Consider the following 19,997-nt stretch of genomic DNA (forward strand, 5'->3'; position numbering starts at 1 on the left):
CGACAAACAGGTATATTCATATACCAATCTCTTATTGCATTGCACATGTATCACTAGGAATTTAATTAATTTCTTAATAATATATATAAATACCTTTAACCATTTCCAGGCTATTTCACGATACGATATATATGATATCATATACCATATATGATATCGAACCTGTAAGAATATATATATATATATATCGTATAAACTTTAAGTGTTGTGAAATATTCTAAAAATGGTTAAAGGTATATATATATATATATATAGATATATTTATACTTATATAGAAAGAGATTATTCAAGAAATAATGTTGACATATTAATGATATATTTTTGTATATTATTATGTAGGAAAAGTGGGAAATAATATTAGGAAGATACGGGTCAGGCATGCTGCTGACTAATTTCATTAGGGGCATTGTGTCTCCACTTTGTAGCAAAGAAAATGGGTCAGATGTAGAAGAGTTCTTTATCAACAAAACTTATGCTTCGATAGCTAACCAAAGCATTGATGAGGGCATTCGAATATGGGCAAACTGGCTCCACAACATCACCAATAATCAACATTCTCTTTGTTGGGCCCAAAATGTTCGGCCCGAAAACACTTGCCTCATTTATCAAATACTCAAAATGGAGCGTTTAGACAAAGGAAGGTTCCGAAGGCAGAAGCTGTAGGTCAGAGGCAGTCCGCGCCTCTGACCCTTGAGCGAGACATTTTAAAAGTCGGTATTTTTTGAGGGAAAGTTAGTTATTCTCCTTCCTCCTTTTCAGGGTTCACTTGAACCAACTAACTGTTTTGTATATTTCATCCTATAAATATGAGATTTTGAGGAGGGAAACGGGGGGAATTTTGAACTGACTTAGGCATCGGAGTGTCTTTCTTGCAGGTAATCTCGACGAGTCAAAGGTAGATTTCATCACCGGAGTAGGAGCAAGTCGTCGTTCATCGTTGGATTTTTACTTCCAGATATAGAAAGACAAATTGTTGCACCAACAATTGGCGCCGTCTGTGGGAACGATAAACATATCGGCCTTAGCCACATCGTCGAACCAAGAAATCAAGATCCGCTACGAACCCAGAAGTCATGCCACCAAAAGGCAACGGAGTTTCGGGCCCAGTTGCACAAAGCGTCCCTCCGATGGACATGAGCGACCAGATCGAAAGAATGTGTCGTCTATTGGAGGCAAGCCAGCAGCGGTCCGACGAGGCAATCAAGACATTAACCGAAGCCCAAGCTAGGCTCGAAGCCGAGATTGTTGAGCTGCGCAGGTCCGCTGACACGACTCGCAACACCCAAGCCCACGAGAATCTTGATTCTAACAGATCCGACGTTCTAGTCGGCCGTGTTAATTCCCCACATCACAACATGAACCCAGGTAACGGGCAATCCCCAGCCATCCCCCCATCCTCCGGGACCGACGGGCGACAAGCCCCAACCTCTGACACGCATGGGCGGGCAGAAGCAGAACCCACTGGACCCGCTTAGCCAACAACCAACGTCCGGCCTCAACACACCACGCCTCAAGTCGCACACGATTCTCCCTTTGAAGGTCGCGCTCCCTCAATCTGTTTCTTGGACAGTTGGAAAGAAGACATGATGAGGGAAATGATGCAGAAGTTCTCAGATGGGCGATCTGCATACGCCACCGAACATTTGGATCTTGTATCAAGAACCACTGAAAAATCGCCTTTCTCGGAATGGATTCTGAATGAGCCAAAGCCTCGGGACTTCGTCATCCCCTCCCTGCCTGCGTTCAATGAAAATGGAGACCCACTAAACCACCTATTTCAATTTCAACAAAAAATGGCGTTAGAAGCTAATAACGAAGCCATACAATGCAAAGTATTTTCCACGACTTTCTCCGGGCCGGCTCTGTTATGGTTCCAACAATTAAAGCCCGGGTCACTCAACAGTTTTAGTGATCTCCGACGGTCCTTCTTACAGCAGTACAGCGTGGACCGAGAGGCGCCCAAAACAATGGCCGATCTCTATCGAATTGAACAGGGGGAGAATGAACATCCAAAAGCATACTTACAGCGTTTCATTGACCTCGTACATCAAATCCACAACGTCGACCCACTCACCGCAGCAAATCTTTTCGTCAAAAGCTTGCAGGTGGGGTCACTCTTGCATGAGAATCTCACTATGACACCACCATACGACATGGCAGACGTGCAGACCCGAGCCGAGGGCGTCTTCAGGGTATTAGAATTTCGAGAGCGCACACAGAAGAAGACTGCACTCATCTCTACTCCCCCAACAAATAATCCTCCACCACCTGCCAGGGATGACAAGAGGAAGCGGAACCAAACATTTCATGCGAAGGAAGGAAAAAGGCCAAGACAGGATCAACAGCCATCGCGCTACCCATCCTTCGAATACACCGTCCCGCAAGAAGTCATTTATGAAGAAAATAAAGACAGGTCTATCTGGCGAGAGCCCTACAAAATTACCACTCCATCTGACAGAAGGGATAAAAGCAGATACTGTCTCTTCCACAAAGATCACGGTCATACGATCGCTGAATGCCACAATTTGAACAATCAGATCCAAGCCCTCATGAGGAGTGGGCGGATTACCCAATACATCAAGGAGACAGGAAGACCAGGCGCCTCGCGGCAGAACACAGCTTCTGCCCCCACTCCGCAGGCGTCAGATCCCGTACACACAGCCTCTGACAGCACCCTAGAGCCTCTTAAGCAAGTCCCTATGATCCACGGGATCGTAGAGCCCACTGATAATCAAGAACACGCAAATAAAATCCATAAAAGGATGGAAGAACGAGTGAAGCGATACAAATCATTAGGCCACGTGGTCAATCTCGTCACTTCAGAAGAAAGAAGCTACCCAGCCTCTGCTATCGCCTTCACTGACGAAGACCTGAAGGGCGTCCACCTGCCTCATGATGATCCACTCGTCATTTCCTTACAAGTTGACCACTGCCAGCTGGGCAGAGTTCTGATCGATGGGGGCAGTGGGGTCGACATCCTCTTTTGGGAAGCCTTCCAGAAGATGGGACTGGAGGAGAATCAGATCCGACCCTCCACCATGCCCATTTTGGGATTCAATAGCCAGAGAGTCTATCCAAAGGGCGTCATTCGGTTAACTGTGGTAGCTGCAGAACGCGCCCTGCCAGTAGACTTCCTCATTATAGACTCCACCACAAGCTACAACGCCATCATGGGGAGAAGTTGGATCCACCGGATGAAGGGGGTAGTCTCAACTCTACATCAGGTGATGCAGTGTCAATCACTCAACGGGCGATACACCGTCGACATCAAAGGTTGCCAGAAGCAGGCCAAAAAGTGCTTCCTTACCTTAAAAGAAATAAATAGTTCTGCCTCTGCCTCCCATGACAACTCTCCTGACAAATAGCAATTACAGCAGGACCTACCAGTGCGCCTAAAAGGAATCAATCTAGAAGAAGACCAAGAAAAACCCCAAGTTACACTAGATACCTTAGAACAGGTGGGTCTAGACGACGCTGACCCTTCTAAAACGGTCCTGGTAAGTACCAAGTTCTCTGAAGACAAGAGGCAGACCCTCGTACGATTTCTCCAAACCAGAATGAGAACTTTTGCCTGGACTCCACACGACATGCCCGGAATAGACCCTTCTGTCATGAGATACAGCTTGAATATCTCCAACAACTTCCCACCCGTCAAACAGAAGCAGAGGATATTCGCTCCATAGGTGAATCAAGTCATACAAGAGGGGGTCCAACGACTCCTGAGCACAGGGGCAATCGAAGAATGTTTATACCCCAGCTGGCTTGCCAACCCCGTCGTGGTTCCAAAGAAGAATGGGAAAAATAGAGTATGCGTAGACTACACAAATCTAAACAAAGCATGTCCCAAAGATAGCTACCCTCTACCAAAGATCGATCAGATGATAGACGCCACGGCAGGATATGAAAGGATGAACTTCCTTGACGCCTACTCTGGATACAATCAGATCCCCATGAAATCAGAGGATCAGATTCATACGGCTTTCATAACAGAAGGTGGTTTATATTGTTACAAAGTTATGCCCTTCGGTCTAAAGAATGCAGGCGCGACATACCAGAGGCTGATGCACAAGCTGTTTTCCTCATTACATGGGAGAAATATGGAGGTTTATATTGACAATATGGTCATCAAGTCCAAACAAAGCTCTTCACATATAGACGACTTGACTGAATGTTTCGACATCCTTGATGCTTTTAAATGAAATTAAACCCCTCAAAATGTGTCTTTGGGGTGTCCTTTGGACAGTTCTTGGGATACATCGTCAGTCAGAGGGGCATCGAGGCGAATCCAACATAGATTGCGTCCCTCTCAAAAATTAAGGAGCCCCGAACCATCCGTGAAATACAGACTCTGACCGGCAAAATAGTAGCATTAAGTCGATTCATATCACGAATGTCAGATCGCTGCCAACCCTTCTTACAGTGCATAAAGAAATCTACCAACACCACCTGGGGACTAGAACAGCAAAAAGCATTGGAAGAGCTAAAGACCTATTTGAGCTCTCCTCCTAGATTGAGCTCTCCCATTGCTAATGAAGATTTATTCTTATATTTGTCTGTCTCACAATTCGCTGTAAGTTCTGTTCTTTTTCGAGAAGAAGCCAATCGTCAGAGGCCAGTGTTCTATTGCAGCAAGATGCTGTTAGACGCTGAAACCCGATACAGTATGATGGAAAAATTGGCACTCGCACTCCTCACGGCCAAAAAGAAGTTACGACAATACTTCGAAAGCCACACAATCATCGTATATACGGACTATCCATTAAAGCAGGTACTGAGTAAGCCCGACCTTTCTGGAAGGTTATCTAAATGGGCCATTGAGCTTGGGACATACGATATTCAGTTTTCGCCACGAAAAGCTAAAAAGGGGCATGTACTCGCTGACTTCCTGGTTGAAATTCAGTCATTCACTCCTGACGCCCTGCCAGAATTATTAGAATCAGAAGATCAATGGCTGTGGACAATGTACACTGACGGAGCATCCAATTCCCAAGGGGCTGGTATTGGCGTCGTATTAGAAGCTCCCTCAGGACTCAAAATCGAAGAAGCCATCCGTTTAGAGCAATCCGCAACGAATAATGAAGCAGAATATGAGGCACTAATCTATGGTTTGGAACTCGCACGAGAAATGGGAATCCAACGTCTGAACGTCAGAGGCGACTCGCAGCTTATGATAGAGCAAGTGGTTGGAAATTTCGATACTAAAGCACCCCATCTGGCTAGCCTTCTACAGAAGGTAACTGACTTACGATCGCATTTTCTCCAGTTTGAACTCATATTAGTACCCAGGGAGCAAAATCAAAAGGCCAACGCCCTTGCCAAATTAGCTTCTGCTGGAGGATGCACACGCCAGTCCTCCATATCCATAAGCCGATCAAGCAAAGATATGGAAGTCTATTCCACCTCATCAGAACCTGAATGCTGGATAGATCCGATCATAAAATACTTGACCACCTCCGAGCTCCCACCTAATCCGAAAGATGCAAAGCTTCTGCGCCTTCGGGCACAACGCTATTCCATGATCCATGGGACGTTGTACCGAAAATCCTTCAACGGCCCATACCTACGGTGTTTGCGCCCATCAGAAGCTAAAAAATTGATAGAGGAAATACATGAGGGGACATGTGGAAATCACACAGGGGGACGGAGCTTGGCACACAAGGCACTTATAGCAGGGTATTATTGGCCATACATGATGACAGAAGCGCGGGATTATGCCAAAAAATGCGACAAATGCCAACGATTTGCACCCACCATCCATCAACCTGCTCAAACCCTACACTCCATCGTTGCACCTTGGCCTTTTGCAAAGTGGGGTATGGATGTAGTAGGTGAACTATCTAAGGCTGCTGGAGGAAGACGGTATGCTCTTGTAGCCACTGACTACTTCACAAAATGGGTTGTGGCAGAGGCGTACGTCACGGTCAGCAAAATAGACACTATGTCCTTCATCTGGAAGCATATTATATGTCAATTTGGAATACCCTGGGAGATAGTCGTCGACAACGGCACTCCGTTCCAAAATGCGAAGGTACAAGAGCTATGCGACACGTACAAGATCAAGCTAAGCTTCGCCTCTGTCACTTACCCACAGGGCAATGGTCAAGCAAAGGCTTCCAACAAAGTCATATTTGCCAACATTAAGAAGAATTTGGAAGACAAAAAAAGAGCATGGGTAGAAGAATTACCGAAAGTGTTATGGGCTTATAGGACAATGAAAAGATCCTCCACGGGGGAATCTCCCTACGCCATGGTTTATGGAATAGAAGCTGTCATCCCAACAGAAGTCGGTCTGCCTACACTTCGGACAGAGATCGCATCTGACCCAACAACGAACACCATTCAATTACTGCACAACCTGGACCTTCTAGAAGAAACACGTACAATGGCACAATTGCGACTGGAAAATTATCAGAAGGTAGCAGAACGCTACTACAACAAAAGGGTCCACTTGCGCACATTTCGAGAAGGAGATTGGGTTCTGCATAAGGTCACAGGCAATAAAAAAAAGCTAGAGCCTAACTGGGAAGGGCCTTTCCAAATCATTAAAATACTAGGCAGAGGGTCTTACACTCTAAAGAATGTACGTAGTGGGAAAATTGTACCCCGCACTTGGGATTCAATGTCTTTAAAGCAATATTATTGCTAATAGTTGTACTGTGCAATTCAAAAGTAATACAACAACTTTCCATTTTTTCACATTCTTTTAAATTTCTCTTATGTATTCAATTCCTTGGCATTATTATCAACCATATTTCACCAAGTCAGACACGTGACAATTAACTTTTTATTCGAAAGGGTTCCTCAATAATATCCTCACCTAACTTTGTAGCATTATTCATGTGCACTCAAACACCACCTACCACAATGGCTATAAATAAACAATCATCTAATGTTTGAAGTTGCCAACACCCCCTGGCAATACACCGTATGTCTTTAATCTCAAAACATACACCTACAATTCAATAAACAAAGAGCAATGATAAAGTATAGCGAGGATCACGCCCCACACGTTGGAACCAGGCTGAATCTCAACAGTTCGTGGCAACAAGGCCACTACACACAGTCTGCGTACAAGATCCTACTGCTTATGCATGCACGTTTCACTGGATTTTATACCGCATTCTAATCTGACTTGACTAAGCTCACAGGAAACTACGGCCAGCCATTTTGCAGTCTAATCTGCCCTGACTACACTGATCTGGCCGTCCAACGGAGGTGCACTGCAAACCCTACCCTCTTACTCGCATAAGAGGAGCACCTCCTACTGTCTAATCTGCCCTGACTATCACAGCAGAACCATCTACTGTCATGCTTCGAATTCCTCACCGATGTACACCAACTGGTTTGGCAATCCAAGGCTGGGAGGAACTTTTCCCGCAGTCGCACCCATATCCTGCACAATGGGTGCCTCTGACAGGATGTGTGGCAGCCCAAACGACCCCCCACCACACTACACGGTATGGGTGCATTGGAAAGATACCTACCTCACAACCCTCACCTCTTTGCATCTGCTTCGATGCCCTGCTCTACGCTTTGTCCTTCGCGTTCGGTCTGGATCACATCAACCCCTCTACCCTAATGGGAAAGTTTCCATCCCCGGGGGTCGGACCAGTCCTAAACAAGACCACTACAACAACTCCACATACGTAAGAAGGTCCGCCACCCAGCAATAATGGCAACATCGCAGGAGTAAGACACACCTATCACAGCAACTTAAATTGGCGGATGCTAAGTACGGGCACACATATTTACTCAATTCCTCTCTCAATATTTGTACAGTAACTTAAATTGACAGATGCTAAGCATGGAATCAAAAGGCAATGTATACTCAAAAATAGCAATAAATCAGAAGTTGTTATTTATAAATTATATTACATTGACTGATATTCACTCCTGATTTTATAATTGATCTATTTTCTTGACCATAATTAATCCCACTCAATACGACGCATGTACTCTGCCATCGCACTCTCTAGCTTCGGATAGCCTAACCCATAGTGTTCACACGATATATAGTACGTGATGCCACTTCTGATAAGCTCTTCCATAGCCCACGTTGAGTAAAGCCACTGTGGGTTGTCAAAGATTCTCCTCAAAAAGGGAACCTTCGTCCACTCACGGTGCTCACCTGCAATGACAATGTTGTCAGCTTCAACCCATCACCAAAACACAAAGATGGATCAATCATACAACACTTAACTGGGCATCCTCTCCCACCATCTGTATAATATTTTGCTGTATTTCGCACGCAAAGGCCTAAAGGGTCTATGAAGCTTCTGATCCAAGTACATCATACGACATACACCTGTCATCACGCCTTCAATTAAGCCCTAAACAACAACAAACCCATACAGTACACACACCAAGACAACCAATAGGAAACAAAGTTCTACTTGTATTAATAATGTGCTCTATTACAATCAACTACAAACTGGCGGCCTGAAGAGCCCAAAGAATGTATATACAGAAGTTAATGACAAAAGTTAACAAAACAAAAGTGAGTCGTTCATTCTACGGCACCTCTTTCACCCTCTGACTTGCCCTCTGCTACAAAGGCAGAACCTGATGCCTTTTGATCAGAAGCCACGTTGGCAACAATATCTTCAACGGCTTCCCCGTTGGCCTTATACATCGATCCCACCGTATCACCCCTCAACTTCAACTTCTCCAGATGACACGGTGGATAAGAAATCTACAAATCCCCAAGCTTATTCAAATACTTGTCGACGTCATACTCTCCTATCTTTACATCAACGTTCTTACAATACATCTCCAGTTTTGCCCATTTCTCCTCTGGGGTCTGCTTCTTATTACGTAATGCCAAATCCAGATACTTGGAAGTATCTACCTCAGCCACTCTCACAAGCTTGTGTTCGGTGATCTCACGATCTCGAATACGCTGCCTAGTGGCTTCAACAGCTGCCTCTACTGCCCTCTGCAAAAAACAAAAAACATCACGGAATCAACACACGTATTTTATGGGCCCATTAATTTTCTAATGCATCAGTAACAAAAGAAGAGTCACATACCTCTCCTGCTTCTTTCAACTTTTTCCCTAAAAGGAGTTCAGCCTCTAACTTCTGCTTCTTGGCCTCCACTGCGCTGGCCTCAAGACTGTTCGCCCTTTGCTCCAGCTCTTTTTTCTCTTTCTCTAAGGTCTCCTTATCAGTCTGCAACGACACAATATCTTCTTCAAGGTCGCTCATCATACTGCTAAGCTTCTCCATTCGAGCTTCATGCTGAACGCAGAATTGGCTTTTCTCCATCCACTTATTGGTCATATCCACCAAGTCAGCTTTCAGTTTGTCTCGCTCTACTTCAAGCCCGACAGTGCTTACCAGTTTCTCCTCCGTGGCAGCCACCCTCTTTTTCGCCTCTGCCAACTCTGTTTCTAACCTCTTGATGGCCTCCACCAGCACATCCCGATTCGCCTCAGCCATCTTTCTCCCTGACCGCTCCTCTTCTAATTTCTCCATCTGCTCCGCCAGTTTGGCTCCATTCTGCATAGCCGCCGCATATTCTCGCCTTGCAGCCGAAGCGCATACATAGCTCTATGACAAATCAATTATGCCCATTACAAATAACATTACACACATATCACGAAATGCAAAAAGAGCCTAATTTTTTAATCAACTTACCATCCAGATATGGTCTGATACTTGCTGCAACAAATCACCTTGACCACTTAAAGATCCAATTGCTTCCGTAGGTAGATGGGGTCTGCTTATGCGTAGCATTTCCTCCATAACTTCGTTAGACGCAGAGGGGCCATATTCCGACATTACTCCTGTTCTGTCACTTGCTTCTCCCCCTGCAGATGCAGCCGCAGAAGCAACGGGGGCAACTGGCTTCTCACCTTCTGCCAACGTCAATACCATAATGCTATCAAACGTCAACGCAACTGTCCCCGTGCCAGAAGAATATGTCTTCAAAGGGCGTACAAACAAGCTATCATCCTCACCCAAATCACTGGGGAGATACACTGGCGTCTGCACGGCAGAAGACGTGAGCTACTCCAAGAAAGCGCTAGGAGATTCAAAAGTGTTAGTACCCTTCGGGGACATAGCAGTGACATCTCCTGGATGAAACTCAGAAGCGGTAGGCGGTAATGAAGAAATGTTAACACCAAGACTGTCAACACCTGTTACTTTGATAGCCCTTGATTCCTGGCCCCCAGGGATAGTTTCGGGCTCAACGGCCTTACTTGCCTCAACTGGCAGTGTAACGCCCTGGTTACCCCAGAACAGTTACGGTGAACGATGAACCGGAAATTTGACTCGCTACCCGAGTCCTTTGGTTAAAAACGTGATCTAGGTACCATTAACAGGTTAAGGTGAAAACCAATAAAAAGGAAAGGGTACATTTCATTAAGTAAATAAACTGCTCATGAGCCTTTTAAAATGTTTACAAGTAGTTCGTAATACAAAAGAGTTGCTACACTTCCAAATTTACAATCCCCGCCGGCCTAAGCGGCAAAAATAGGGTAATCCCTTAGTCCCTCTGAGAACTCCTTGACCGTAGTAGTCAAGCGGCCCTGTATGTACATCACATCACCCAAGCTCTCCACTCAAGGTTGGCCAAGTTTTTCCTTCCCTTTACCTGCACCACATAGCACCCATGAGCCAAGGCCCAGCAAGAAACACAATAAAGCATGATATAATATCAACAACGATCATAATAACCATTCAGGACTATGAGTCCAACAAATAGGTGACTATAGCCAAAAGTCACAGTAATGAGCATCGCTCCCTCTAGCCATGTGACGATAGGGTCACCAGGGCTTAACTGATAGGTGATTTCCTTCATACATCGTTCAGGACAGGTGCATGGTGACTGGTCACCAACATAACCTTCCTCACGACTCTAGAGTCGAAACTATGGACAACGTCCCTTAGCCACGTGACAAACAGTCACCGGGGTCACATACCTTGGCTATAGTCATCTGGTCGTAGACTAGGCAAGCGCTTATAAGTTCTTCGACCTTAGGGTCGGTCCCACATTAATGCCATAGAGCCATTCAATGTGTGATCATCGACTTTAGAGTCGGTCCCTGACTAGTCAGTGTCTCAAGCAGGTAACCAGCATTCACTAGCATTTAATATGCAATCCATGTCCACATATATCAACCAACATGTCTCAACATCAAACCATGCATGTCATATACCTATACAGGGTGCAACTGTAATCATACACTGTTTTCTTACCTCTGGTTCGAGTGAGAACTATTATATGAACGACCCCTGAGAACGATCAACCTTTAAAATCCTTGGCGGTCACCTGGTCATAACCAAATTATAGAATTTATCAATAAAAATGATAACCGAGGGTTCCCAAACCAAAACCTAGCCCCCGAGACCTCAAACACTACCCAACCGGGTACTAGATCCAACCCCGAGGCCTATGGTTTGAATCCCCGAGCTAAAAACCACATTTTAGCAAAATTGGCCTTAAGGGCCGCGGCCCTCCCCTGATGCGCCGCGGCGCGCCCTCAAACAGAGAGGGCTCCCTGCCTGCCAAGCGCCAAGGGCCACGGCGCACCCCTGCTGCGCCGCGGCGCCCAGCCCAGTTCAGCAACAAGCCCACGCACGAACCAGATTTTCCCCCTGTGCGTTTTTCTCTCAAACCATCATAGAACCTCCTCCAAACATGTAATTACACCCCCAAATAACACCCTTAGCTCACTCACACCAAACCCCAACCAAACTAACACTAAAACCCCCTTTGATTCTCATTTCCCACATCAAAAACATGAATAGAAAGCCATAAGCAAAACAGAGCACCAGCTGTAACTAATGGCCAAAACTCACCTTGAGACTAGCTTTAAATCTCCCACACAGGCTAACACAAGTGCTTCAACCCAGCCTTAAGTTTTCCCTAGCTTGAATCACCACCAAGAACACAAAACCCTCAAAGGAGGAGTGAAGAAGATGAAGCAAGGAGAAGGTACGGGAAGAGAAGGAAGCAAACCCCTGCTTTTACTCTGTTTATTCTACAGCTTCCTAAGCCACTTAAGTCACATATATCCTCCCAAAAAGACCAAAATACCCTTGTGTCATCCTAAGCCTTTTAAACCAACTCAAGGGAAAAATTGGTACATTCCACTAAACTCGTTAATTATAATTAACGCTTCCCAATTCCCACTAACCTCAATATCCTCAAACACCAATAATTCACATCCTGTTACCCTAAAATCCCCGGTAACGCTATAATCATTAATATCACCCCGAGACTCACCCCGAGCCCCGAGCTCAAACCTGTTATGACCAAACCGATAAATCATGTTTAAAGATCGTCTCATGTCGAAATACTCGAACCAATTCACATTATAATGTGGTCTCACAATATATCATTATCATACAAACCAATATTCAATTATACCCTCAACGGGCCAAATTACCAGAATACCCCTGTAAACAAATGTGGACTCACATACATGCATTTAACATCATACTATAATATACTTCTCATAAACATGCATAAACATATTTAATGGCATAATTAAACAGTTATGGCCTTCCCGGCCTACTAATCCAGCCATTAACCACAATAGGGAATCCGGGGCATTACAGGCAGAGGAGTGGTATCCGCATATTCAAAACCCTCTCCGAAGGCATCCTCTAGAAGCTTGTTTTTACGAGAGGCAGAGGAAGGGCGTCTCCCCTCTGAGCCACATTTATGGCCAACAGCAGATCCTTCAGGTAAATCAGAAGCAAAGGTCAATGCCTCTGTTAATGCTCATAATCCCATCAAGAGGAAATGCAAGGCCAACGTCCCGCGAGGCCCTCACGTGGACCACACCTCCTGTTCCGCGAGGCCATCCCGCGAGGCCGTCCCGCGGAGCCCCGTCGTCTCGCGAGGCCCATCCCGCGAAGCCATTTCGCGAGGCCGTTGCGTGGGCGAAGTCGGGCCACGTTCCGTGAAGCCATCTCGCGAAGCCGTCCCGCGGAGCCCCGTCGTCTCGCGAGGCCCATCCCGCAAGGCCATTTCGCGAGGCCGTTGCGTGGGCGAAGTCAGGCCACGTCCCATGAAGCCACATCTTGCGAGGCCCATCCCGCGAAGCCATTTCGCGAGGCCGTTGAGTGGGCGAAGTCAGGCCATCCCGCGAGGCCATCTCGCGAGGCCGTCCCGCGGAGCCCCGTCGTCTCGCGAGGTCATCTCGCGAGGCCCATCCCGCGAGGCCGTTTCGCGAGGCCGTCGCATGGCCAAGATCCCCCTATCTCACGGGGCCCTTAGGCCACTCCAACCACGCGAGGCCATCAACAGCGCCCCGTATGCGAGGCCGCGCAAGGCCCCGCGCGCACATCCCTGAAGGTCTATCAACCCACCATCTTCTCGGGGTGCCAACGCCCCGTAACTTGACACGCATGGCCCAGAGGCGTCTTGCCTCATATGCTAAGACGTAGAGCGAGGCCAAGCACTTATCGCCCACGCCCGTGGGTAACCTTAGAATGCCCCAGGCATCCTGTACCAAGGGTCCCGTTCTCTACATCTCGGGATCCCCATGTTTAGGAGATCCGGTACGAGTCGAGTGAGACATATTTGTACGACCAGGTACCAGGTACGGATGCCAGTGCCAGTGAGGATCATGGTCCGTACGTCTACGGCCATAGGTCAGAGCCGACACCACTACCTCCTGCGCCAACACGCCTGCTACCACGCCTCAGGAAGGGGTACAGACAAGTAGTGGAGACATCCTCCTGACACCTGCTCCTGTACGGGATGTACAGCCACAACCTCTGAAGCCACTTCCCTAGTACAGTACGTTTGTACCTCTTGGTCCCCTGGACCACTATGTACCTAAGGCCGTTAGAGCCTACTATAAATTGAATTCCAAGGCCACCTGAAGGGGGGTTGGAAATTTTACTGTAGCAGAGACATTAGTGTGAATGAGATACTGAATTCTCCATTGTTGTTATTCCATTGTTCTTGAGTCATTGTTCAAGTTTTCATAGCTTTCCAATTAGCGATTTCAATTTGATAATTTTTCCAACTTAACTTCGTTGACGAGTTCTCACCGTCAACAGTTTGGCGCCGTCTGTGGGAACGTTAGTTTCAAGCTACTGTTCCACCATTATTTCCGACAAGAAGAAGATGCCGAGACGCTCGAAGCGACTGAGAGAGACGCAGGAGGTCGAAGTTCACTTAAACGGAGTCCAGCTGAAGGCCTCCATGAAGGACGCTCCTCCACCCAGGGACGTGGAGCCCCCAAAAGACCCTGAGGTTCAAGGAGGAGACAGGGTGGCCTCATCACCAGCTGCTCCACCTGGGGGGAGTCCTCCCAGAGCACCACCGGTGCACTCTGATGAGTTCCCTCCTCCAAAACCGCCGCGGGCACCGAACTTCGGCCGGCAAGACCCGGGCCCTTCTGCCCATAGGCCTGACAAACACCCCCGGGTCCACTCCGTGAGCTCGAGTTCAAAGTCCCGATTTTACGAAGAGGAGATACGTGAGCTCCACCGTAAAAACCAAAGGTTAGAAACTACCTTGGAAAACATGCAAGAGGTCCTTAACGGCCTACTGCAGGGTAAGTCCAGCATAACCTTGCCTAAGAGTAAAGAAAAAGGCAAAGGTGGGGTGGAGACCACTGTGCCAGTAGATGATGGAAGAACCCGACACTCAACTAGCAACACCCCCCGCGCGAAGCAACATGATCACCCCGAACCGCCTAAGCAGGCCCAAAGGCCAGCGCCGAGAACCACCGCTGCCCCTCGACGTGAGGATGAGGTCACCTCCAAAAGAACGCCCCCAGACTTGCGGGAGGAGATCAACAAGAAGAGGGCAGGCAAAGGGACCACACCCCCTGAGGCGCCTCGAGAAGGCAAGGGAAAGGCAGATCCTAGCCCATCCACTCTAAGGGACTCCCTCAGCAAAAGGAGGCAGGACTTAGACACGGAGATGCGGAGCTTGCGGAGCAAGATTGTCACTGCGTCGGGTGGCCAGGCCTTTGAGGAAGACTTCGACCATGAGTCACCCTTCATGCGAGAAATTCAGGCGATCCGGCTCCTTACCAATTTTAAGGAGCCCAATATGACCCCTTACGAAGGGAACACGGATCCAAAGTACCACCTGGATGCGTTTAACGATCTCATGAAATTGAGGGGGATTAGAAGTGGTGCCAGGTGTCATTGCTTCGCTGTTACCCTGAAAGGACCCGCATACAAATGGTTCAAAAGGCTAAGGCCAGGGTCCATCAGGTCCTGGCAGCAGTTCTCTGACGAGTTCCTCCAGCAGCACCATGCCGTGCGGGACTACACGATGCCAGGTACCAGCTTGGCCAATGTGAAGCAAGGGGAGAAGGAGAGCCTAAAAAGCTACATTCACCGGTTCAATATGGAGGCCGCAAAGGTGGGGAGCCTAACCCGCCGGGAGTTAAAAATGGCCATTACTGCTGGGGTGCTCCCAGGGAGCAAGTTGTGGGACAACATGCTAAAGAGGGAAGTCACCGACTTGGATGACTTCTATGAAAGAGCACAGAAGTACATCCGTGTGGAGGATGGCCACGCGAACCTGAAGGCCGGAAAGGAGGAGCCCCACGCAAAGCCCCCAATTAACGACGGGCCGAATATAGCTAAGAAGAAGAGGACGTATGAGGGGTCGAGAGACGACCCGCAGAGGAAGACCAAACGAGGGGGTGATCATAGGCCAACGGCCTATACTTACTATACGAACCTCACTGACACCAGAGAGCATATTTACGTCACCAACGAAGATCAAGTGCCCTTCAAGAAGCCCCCACCAATGAGAAAGGATCGGTCCAAGAGGGACCCCAGTAAATACTGCCAATACCACAAGGACATTGGACACACCACGGCAGAGTGTATCCACTTGAAGGAGGAAATTGAGGAGCTCATCCGCTGGGGGCACTTAGGCCGCTATGTCAAGAGAGAAAGGCAAAGGCCAGAAAACGAGCCCACAGCGCCCCAGGCACAGGAGCGAGCCCCAGAGATACAAGGGGAGGTCCGCACCATTTTTGGGGGCCCAGGATTTGGAGGAGATTCTAGGAAGGGACGAGATAAATATGCAAGAGAGGCTCGACGAAGTCCGCCCCCCTGCGTCATGAGTTTAGAACAGCGACCCCCGAAAAGTTTCAAGGGGGAAAACGACTCGATAACGTTCACTGAGGAAGATGCACGAGGGGTACACTTCCCCCACAATGATCCGCTGGTGCTGACAGTCCAGTTGGCAAATATGCGTGTACATCGAGTCCTGGTGGACAACGGGAGCTCAGTGGACATCCTATATCGCCCAGCTTTGGAAAAAATGGGACTGGGCATTCGTCACCTAAAGCCTTGCCAGTCGTCACTATACGGATTCACAGGGGATTCAGTGCAACCCCTTGGGATGATTGAGTTGACACTTACCATGGGGGAGCAACCCCGCCAAACCACAGTCATGTCTAACTTTGTTGTTGTAGATTGCGCATCAGCTTTCAACGCGGTATTAGGGAGGCCCTCCCTGAGAGAATTGAAAGCCATAACTTCAATATATCACTTAGTTGTCAAGTTCCCGACTCCAGGGGGGATCGCGAGTATGAAAGGAGAACAAAAGGAAGCAAGGGAGTGTTATAATACCTCACTTCGCGCGCCTGCAAAGCCACGTGAGCCGATGGCCATGGTGGTGCATGAGGCGATAAGCATGCCCACAGGGGGTCCGCAGGAGCTGGACCCTCGGGTCGTGGATGAGGCAAGAGCAGAACCGGTAGAAGAAGTAGAGGAGGCTACGGTGACGGAAGAGCCCTTAAGGAAATTGAAGATAGGGAGAAGCCTACAAGGTGACGTGAAGGAAGAATTGATAAGATTTTTGAAGGATAATCTAGACGTGTTTGCATGGAGTCACGAGGACATGGTGGGCATAGACCCCAGCGTAATGTGCCACCACCTGAACATCTCCCCAGGAGCAAGGCCCGTCAGGCAGAAGAGGCGGGCACTCGATCCAACAAGGTACGCAGCGTTAAAGGAGGAGGTTGACAAGTTGAAGGCCAACGGGTTCATCCGTGAGTCCTTCTATCCTGTGTGGGTATCAAACCCAATACTCGTGCCGAAGCCAAACGGGAAGTGGAGGACTTGCGTTGATTTCACGAATTTGAATAAAGCTTGTCCCAAGGACAGCTTCCCACTCCCCAGGATAGATCAGTTAGTAGACGCAACAGCGGGGCAATGAACCCTGCAGATGAGGAACACACGTCATTCACTACAGACAAAGGGCTCTACTGTTATAAGGTGATGCCCTTCGGGCTCAAAAACGCGGGAGCCACCTATCAAAGGCTGGTGAATAAAATGTTCGCAAATCAGATAGGAAGGAATATGGAAGTGTATGTGGATGACATGCTAGTGAAGACCAAAGTAGCAGCAGAGCTCAACAAAGACCTTGGTGAGATGTTTGACACGCTCAGGAAATATCGGATGAAATTGAACCCAGCCAAATGCACCTTCGGGGTATCCTCAGGAAAATTCTTGGGCTTCATGGTCAATTCCAGAGGAATCGAGGCCAACCCCGACAAGATAAATGCACTCATAGAAATGAGCCCGCCGAAGAATAAGAAAGAGGTACAATGCCTAACAGGAAGGGTGGCAGCCCTTAATAGGTTCATCTCAAGATCCACCGACAAGTGCCTCCCATTCTTTGACATCCTCAAAGGGAGCAAAAAGTTCGCTTGGGATGAAAAATGTGAGGAAGCCTTTGTCAGGTTGAAAGAGCACCTGGGGAAGCCGCCCTTGTTAGCAAAGCCAGAAAAGGGCGAGAAGCTGTACCTATACTTGGCGGTGTCGGAGCATGCCATCAGCGCAGCCTTAGTTAAGGGAGAGAAGAAGCAACAACAGCCCGTATACTATATCAGCAAGCGTCTGGTGGACACGGAGAGCCGGTATCCAGAGATCGAAAAACTGGCCTATGCGCTAGTAGTGGCGTCGAGGAAGTTGAAGCCTTACTTCCATGCGCATACGATTGATGTCTTAACAGATAGTCCTTTGAGACAAGTCCTACATAAGCCAGAGACCTCAGGGAGGCTAATGAAATGGTCGATTGAGCTAAGTCAGTTTGATATTGTCTACACCCCAAGGGCCTCCATCAATGGACAGGTGCTGGCAGATTTTATAGTAGAATTCACCCATCAGCCGAATGAAGGACAGAGTGAAGGAGGGGCGCAGCCTGTTGTGGAGGATGAACTGGGAGATGTAGAGGAGTGGAGTTTGCATGTTGATGGGGCGTCAAATGAAGGAGGATCAGGAGCGGGCATCATGATGACTGGGCCCGAGGGACACAGAATGTACTACGCGATCCGGTTTGGGTTTGAAGCCTCCAATAATGAGGCGGAGTACGAGGCGCTCTTAGCTGGCCTGCGCCTAGCCCAGGAATTGAAAGTAACGCGCCTTCATATTTTCAGTGACTCGCAATTGGTGGTATGCCAAATAAAGGGGGAGTACCAGGCAAGGGGGCCCAAGATGGCAGCATATTTAGAGAAGGTGAAGGGCTACCTGGGACGAATGGGGGCATATATTATAGAGCAAATCCCCAGAGAAAAGAACACCCATGCTGATGCACTTGCAAAGCTGGCATCTACCAAGGATGGTGATGTCTTGGAATCAATACCCGTGGAGTACTTGCCAAAGCCCAGCATCGAAGGCACAGATGTGCACATGATCAGCGTCCCAAAGAAATTATGGACCGAGCCAATCAAGAGGTACCTGGAGGGAGGAGTCTTGCCTGTGGATAAAAACAAATCTCGGAGGTTGGTATACAAGGCCGCAAGGTACGCCTTGATAGATGGGGTCCTTTACAAAAGAGGATTCTCCATGCCTCTCCTGCGGTGTGTAGAAGAAGAGGAGGCGTTGAAGGTGTTACAAGAGATCCATGAGGGGGAGTGCGGCAACCACGAAAGTGGACCCTCCACGGCTAGGAAGGCCATAAGACAAGGATACTACTGGCCTTCCATGGAGAAAGACGCACAGGACTTTGCCACGAAATGCGACAAGTGCCAGAGGCACTCCAATTACCCTCGAAGACCCTCAGGCGAACTGACCAGCATGCCCAGCCCCTGGCCCTTCGCTATCTGGGGGATAGACTTAATCGGCGCTCTTCCTACAGGCAGAGGTGGAGCGAAGTACGCGGTGGTGGCAGTGGATTATTTCACCAAGTGGGTAGAAGCGGAACCCCTTGTGAAGATAACCGCTGGCACATCACCTCTTTTGTCAACAAATTCATCGTATGCCGGTATGGGGTACCCTACAAAATTATTTCCGACAATGGCACCCAATTTGAAGGAGGGGCCTTCGATGAATACTGTAAGGAAAGAGGTATAAGGAGGAGCTTCTCTGCGGTGGTACACCCCCAGGCCAATGGGCAGGTGGAGGCCATCAACAGGGTCCTAAAGAAGAACCTAAAGACAAAGCTGGAGAAAATGAAAGGAGCCTGGGCAGATGAGCTACCAAATGTGCTGTGGGCTTACAGAACCACCCCACGCACGACAACTGGGGAGTCCCCATTCTCCTTGGCCTATGGATGCGAGGCTGTGCTCCTAGTCGAAATGCGAGTCGTGTCCCGCAGGGTGCAGGCGTATGAAGACGAAGCCAACCACATAGCCCTGACCGAAAGCTTAGACCTCCTGGAGGAAAAGAGAGAAAAAGCCCAGATGAGGGTGGCGGTATACCAGCAACGCGCCGCAAGGTACTACAATTCGAGGGTGTGAGAGAGAACTTTCAGAGTCGGCGACCTGGTGCTGAGGAAGGTGCTCCCAAACACACGAGACCCAAGTGCAGGAATGCTGGGGGCAAATTGGGAGGGACCCTACCAAGTTGCTCAGTGCATCCCCCCAAACACTTACAAGCTGGCGCGCATGGACGACACCATCGTACCCCGGGCATGGAACGCGGAATACCTGAGGAAGTACTACCAGTAAGGCGCCCATGCCCACGGATAAAAGCACAAGTGTAGCGCGCTGCCTTGATATGGTAGGAAGAAATCAAAGAGGTTACCTAGATAACCTCCTAAGTAGGCGTGAG

General features: G+C 48.3%; 1 protein-coding gene across 1 annotated transcript; it reads left to right on the forward strand.

Moving 5' to 3' along the window:
• Nucleotides 1-1,583: 1,583 nt before the first annotated feature.
• LOC133795202 (uncharacterized) lies at nucleotides 1,584-3,365 on the forward strand. The gene has a single exon (XM_062232661.1). The coding sequence runs from the start codon at nucleotides 1,584-1,586 to the stop codon at nucleotides 3,363-3,365; it is 1,782 nt and encodes a 593-aa protein (XP_062088645.1).
• Nucleotides 3,366-19,997: the final 16,632 nt, after the last annotated feature.

The sequence above is a fragment of the Humulus lupulus genome, chromosome 8, assembly GCF_963169125.1.
Source record: "Humulus lupulus chromosome 8, drHumLupu1.1, whole genome shotgun sequence".
Classification (NCBI taxonomy): domain Eukaryota; kingdom Viridiplantae; phylum Streptophyta; class Magnoliopsida; order Rosales; family Cannabaceae; genus Humulus; species Humulus lupulus.

What these genes read in the sequence shown, in the direction of transcription:
- LOC133795202 (XM_062232661.1), top strand. Translation starts at nt 1,584, where the DNA reads ATGATGAGGGAAATGATGCAGAAGTTCTCAGATGGGCGATCTGCATAC.